The 5,086-nt window shown below is 38.9% G+C and overlaps 2 protein-coding genes across 3 annotated transcripts; one reads left to right on the top strand and one right to left on the bottom strand.

Annotated features, from left to right (window-relative positions):
- On the bottom strand, nucleotides 1-1,722 carry LOC114178860 (protein JINGUBANG). Its single transcript, XM_028064985.1, has one exon. It carries the CDS (start codon nucleotides 1,356-1,358, stop codon nucleotides 60-62), a length of 1,299 nt encoding a protein of 432 aa, XP_027920786.1. The 5' UTR covers nucleotides 1,359-1,722; the 3' UTR covers nucleotides 1-59.
- A 1,247-nt stretch (nucleotides 1,723-2,969) lies between these two features.
- LOC114176466 lies at nucleotides 2,970-5,086 on the top strand. Of its 2 annotated transcripts, XR_003603004.1 has the most exons (3): nucleotides 2,970-3,247; nucleotides 3,571-4,795; nucleotides 5,072-5,086. XR_003603004.1 is itself a non-coding variant. In XM_028061513.1 (2 exons), exons 1-2 carry the CDS (start codon nucleotides 3,143-3,145, stop codon nucleotides 3,658-3,660), a joined length of 195 nt encoding a protein of 64 aa, XP_027917314.1. In that variant the 5' UTR covers nucleotides 2,985-3,142; the 3' UTR covers nucleotides 3,661-4,013. The 2 variants fall into 2 exon arrangements, 1 of the variants encoding a protein (XP_027917314.1); XM_028061513.1 differs by lacking the exon at nucleotides 5,072-5,086 and having other exon boundaries at nucleotides 2,985-3,247; nucleotides 3,571-4,013.

The raw sequence follows: 5,086 nt of genomic DNA, 5'->3' as shown, positions 1-5,086 counted from the left end.
ATAATATAATTAAAAAAATAATGTGTTTTATAAGAAAATGACAAGAAATCAATTTTCTATTAATTATTTTCTGGATAATGCGTGGATTTGCCGGTGATAGAAACTTGCCAAACCTTAATCTCTCCATCAAGAGTGCCACTGAAAACCGAAACCGTGTTATTATGTGGTGAAGCTTCATCATTCTCCAGAATAGCGGCCAAGGATTTAACCGGTTTCCGGTGACCGTCAAGGACAGCAAGACATCCAAACCGTCCATCAGTAGCACGCTTCCAAATCCTGACCGTCCGATCAGCTGACCCACTGAGGAGCAAATCGGAGACGGTGACCAAGCACAATATCGGCTTCTGGTGCCCCCTGAGAGCCCCACTCACCACCATGTGGTTCGCACTGTCCTCTCTCTCCCACACCAATATGGAACGGTCACAGGCACCTGAGAACAGCACCGAAGCGTCGTCGTTTAAGGCCAAAGCGTTCACCGCAGACTTGTGCTTCTCCAAAGTCGCCACCAGCACGTGCCGCTTCTCTCCGGCGGGTCTCGCCCACACGCGTATTCTCTTATCCGCGGATCCAGTGTACACAGTCCCATCAAAAGACACCGCAACCGCGTTGACCGCGTCCTCATGCGCATTCACGGACTCCACGCAGCGGAAATCCGAGAGCCGCCATATCTTCAGAGTCCTGTCCCACGAAACGGAGTAGATGGCACCGTTGGTAACGGCGAGCCCCGTGACGGCGTCTGCATGTTCGATCCAGAGCCGTTTGTTATGGCGACGGATCGTTATATAGTTCTTCGGGAGGAGGAAACGGTGGAGACGGTCTTTGACGGTGGGGAGAGTGGTGAACACGCGGTGGTGGGTCTTGTGGTTTCGCCAGACGCGGATCTTGGAGTCCTGGTGGGTGGTGAGGACGAGGTTGTTGTCGGTGAAGGTGATGGCTTTGGTGGAGTTGGAAGTGGGTTGGATGTTGAAGGTGTGGAGGGTGGTGCAGGTGTGGCGGTCGTAGACGTTGATTTCGTGGTCCGTTGCGGCGTAGAGGAGGTTGTTGATGACGGCGAGGGAAGTGACAGGGCGAGAGGGGTGTGGGGTGAGAGAGTTGAGGCAGTGGTGGGAGACGGAGAAGGTGAGGGTTTGGGTTTGGAGAGAGGGAATGGAAGGGAGTGTTTGTATGGAGAGGTTGGTTTCGAGAGAGGAAGCGGTGGTGTTAGATATGGCGGAAGAGGGTGCTTCGGAAACTGAAGAGGAGGTTGTTGAGGTGTCGTATGCATGTTGCTTTTGTTTAAGGAGTGAGATTGTGGAGTTGTGGGTGGCGGTGGAGCTGGAAGAGCAAGAACATGTTTGCAGCCATGACTGGATTCTCATGGTTCAAAGATAAAAGTAGCAATGAATTGGAAAAGAGAAAAAGATTGGGTGAAGAGGGTGGAATGGATTGAGGAAGAAGAGAGTGATTTCGATGGGTTCGAGGTTGTTACGAGACAGAGAAAGGTATCTCTGTGTTTTTTTTATTGCATGTTGCGATGTGTATTGAGAGTTGGGGACCGAGGAAGCATTTACTGTATGCCGGAGCATTGTCCATACAAGGCCAAAATTGCTTCTTTCAATGTTTTTCTCTCTTTTTTATTTGTTCTTTTCTTCTTCATTTGGTTGGAAGCTTTATTATCTTTCTCTCTCTCTCTTTGCTGATTCTAGTAGTTTGTAAAGAGAAATTTATGATTAAAATACCATCCATCTGAATCCCACAAGCAAAATAAAATAAAAAAGAAAGTGAGATAATTATTAAAAAAAGAAGAATAAAAAAGTTGCATTCAGTGTTCTTTTCTTTTTCTACTTCTTTTTCATTTCTTCCAAACAATAGGTTAAATGTTTTTTTTATAATTATATTATGGAAATATTAGTTAAATGTTAATGCACCTAATTGATTCATGTTGTGAAAGTTGAGTCGGGCGTTTAATAATTTTATCAATTTTATAAATTAGAATCATAGTCAAATGATGTGTGTTGTTTTTTTATTTTAAGAAAAGTTTTGTGTGTTGGGAACTCAGTAGACAGAGTTATGAGGAGTGTAAAACAGTGTAGGGTTCTTGACTCGGTTGGATGTGATTGGCAAAGTCCAAGTTGGCAATATTTTACACTTTGCACACATGCATTCGTGTAGATACACTCTAGGCAATACTTTTCACAAGCAATAATTCTTTTTATTATATAATATTAAACAAAGACGGTTTTTGTGGTTTTGTTTTTGTTCTTTATTTCAGGAGGGAGCTTGCTGTGTTCATTCATTGAAACAAGGGCCACATTTTGATCATACTAACAGCTAATGGAATTTGTCTTTTCTAAATTAATTAATGCCAGCTGAGTAAAATTAAAATTTAAAATTGATTACATAATTAAATTATATAATAGTTTAAATGAATTGATCCGGAGATATAATTAATTTCATCACAAACGGATTTTATTAATGTTCCACAACAAAATATCTGTGAAAATTCTAATGTCTAAAAAAAATCAAAGATTATGTTAAACAAAAAATTGAAAACAAAGGATGAAAATAACAAACCATCGTACAAAGAGCGAAGAGAACAGAGATTAAACCTGGAAACCATGACATATTTTATTTGTATTTTTAATAGATATTTATTTTTTGCGCCAGAAGTTTCAATTTGTTACTTCCAAAATTGTATGTATTATTATAGATTATAGATTTTAAAAAAGCTTTTTACAAAATAAATTTCAGACATTTCAAAAAATTTGTTTCCGAAACTTCTTTTCAAATATCTCATTCTGAAAATTCTATTTCAAGAATCTTGTTTTAAAAATTTTATTTCAAAAGATTTCCCCGTATGTAATTTCGAAATCACTTTTACAGAGGGTAAAAGGGTAAAGTGGTTACTTTAAAGTTGGGGGAGTTGCACAAAGAAACTGTGTGGTGCAGGAAGTATGACCTGTAATTCAAGGTCAGAACGAGATGTGGTTTCGCATCATAATTGGGTCATACTGTAACCATGAGCCCAAGAAAGCTGTGGATCGCGAAATCACATTCCCAACATAGAAGGAGAAGAAGAAGCTGAGAAGGGAAAAGTAGCAAAGCAGAGATTTTGATAATAAGGGGAAAAGCTGAAACTAAATCGTAACAGAGAAGAAGAAAGATGGTTAGGGTGGCATCGTACTTCGCGATGACGTTGGGTGCTTTCGTGTTCTGGCAATCCATGGACAAAGTCCATGTCTGGATCGCTCTCCATCAGGACGAAAAGGTTCTTTCCCTTTGCATCTTCATTTTCTTCATCTTTCTCGCAATTCCCTTCTCCAATTTTACACTTCAGCCAAAGAAAACCCTAGATATCATCAAACAAATCATTATTACAATTATAATTTCACACCTAACCAAGTTTAATTTTATTTTAGGATTTCATTTCGTATATACATTATTTGTCCTAAATGTAGTACCGAGTTTGTATTATCGCATTCTAATGAAAAGCGCAATATTTTTTTTTGGTGCGCCAAAGTTCGTGGACTTGTGCAACTCTAATTTGTTTTTACTTTCTTGATCCTCTTTCTGTGTCATAATATGTTTCAGCAAGAGAGGTTGGAGAAGGAAGCGGAGATCAGAAGGGTTAGAGAAGAATTATTGCAGCAGCAGGCCAATCAGAAGGATCCTTATTATTGAATTCGAATATGTTGTAATTTTGCTGCCTTTTGCTTTGCAATTTCCTTCCCATGCTCTGTCTAGTGCTCAAATAAAATATGGTACTCCCGAGCATTTCAAATTTAATTGCATGGATTTCTAATGTGTTTCTTTACACACGCATTTGTCTCATAAAATGCTACGCGTGTTAGTAATTGTTGGAACACTTACTCAGGTTATGAACCAAATTTTTAAGCATTTCCATGGATTTTTTAGGTCATACTTGAACCTTTATTCTTATTTACAAGTATGAGTTTGGAAATCAACCAAGTATTGGATCATATTATTAACGGACTGAAATAGAAGTCTGTAAACTCTCTAGTTTGTCCATCTTACTCTGGTGCATAAATCATTTGATGCTGCTGCTGCTTCTCCTATATTGTGAATGTGTTCTTACTTGTTTAGCGATTCCCTTGTTCTCTGTGTTTTGCTCTGATATTCAGATATAATTGGATAGACTGTTCTGCTTAAAAATAAGTTGTAGAGTAGAAACTTAGTATCAAACCATTTCCTGCAGCGTTTCTTTTAACCTACTTCTCATACTTTTCGCCTACAGAATTTTGGGGTTAAATCGAGCGATAGAGGAATTATGAAGTGGCAATACTAACTGAAATAAGCAAGTGCCAAAAATGCTGTACAAGCTTAACTCTTCCCAAGGTCTTGACAGTATTGCAATTAGGCAAGTACTTGGTCTAGAAGTAGAAGAACTTCTTGTTGGTTTTTGCTGTCTAGAGGAATATTGTAAACAGAACAGTGTGGTGCCACCATTGTGCTGTTACAGCTGCATTCACTAAAGTTTACATCTAGCATCGTGTGCATAGATAGTCATTGATTGAGGTTGACTGCACTGCTGTACGAAAATGTGGCAAAATCATTTCCAGGGTTCCTTTTATGATTTCACACTCTCTTTTTCAGAACCCTTAATTTTGACAAAACCCAGTTGCTCATGTTCATTAATCTTTGGCCCTTGTGTTTTCTTTCACTCTTCAAGTCAGCCACTCGCTTTTTGGCCCAAGTATGCACTTGGGTTTGCGTTGTCCTCTCCGTTCTTGCCTGCCTCTGCTTACACATTGCTGGCTGTTATTTCGATTCTATGCCCTTTCCGGAGAACCTTGTGGTATGAGTAATTGCCCCATCATTGTTATTGTCTTTTGTATTTTTTACAGACTTGTGCATGGGAAATGTTGATGACTCTTGCTACTAATCAATTAGGCATTACATTTATGATGATTATGTGTTTAAGCTATGGACTTTTGATTATTAATGATAAACATGTCTTTCATTTTAATTGGTTTATTCTTTTTTTTTTAAATGAAAATTAATATCTGTGTACTAGGCAGTATAAATTATTTGCATTCTATCTTTAGCCATCCTTTTACTATGACGTTTTTAGGGTTAACTGCCCCAG

Source organism: Vigna unguiculata, chromosome 3 (genome assembly GCF_004118075.2).
Source record: "Vigna unguiculata cultivar IT97K-499-35 chromosome 3, ASM411807v1, whole genome shotgun sequence".
NCBI lineage: Eukaryota > Viridiplantae > Streptophyta > Magnoliopsida > Fabales > Fabaceae > Vigna > Vigna unguiculata.
Note: the sequence above shows the minus strand (reverse complement) of the source record. Positions and strands in the feature narration are given on the sequence as shown.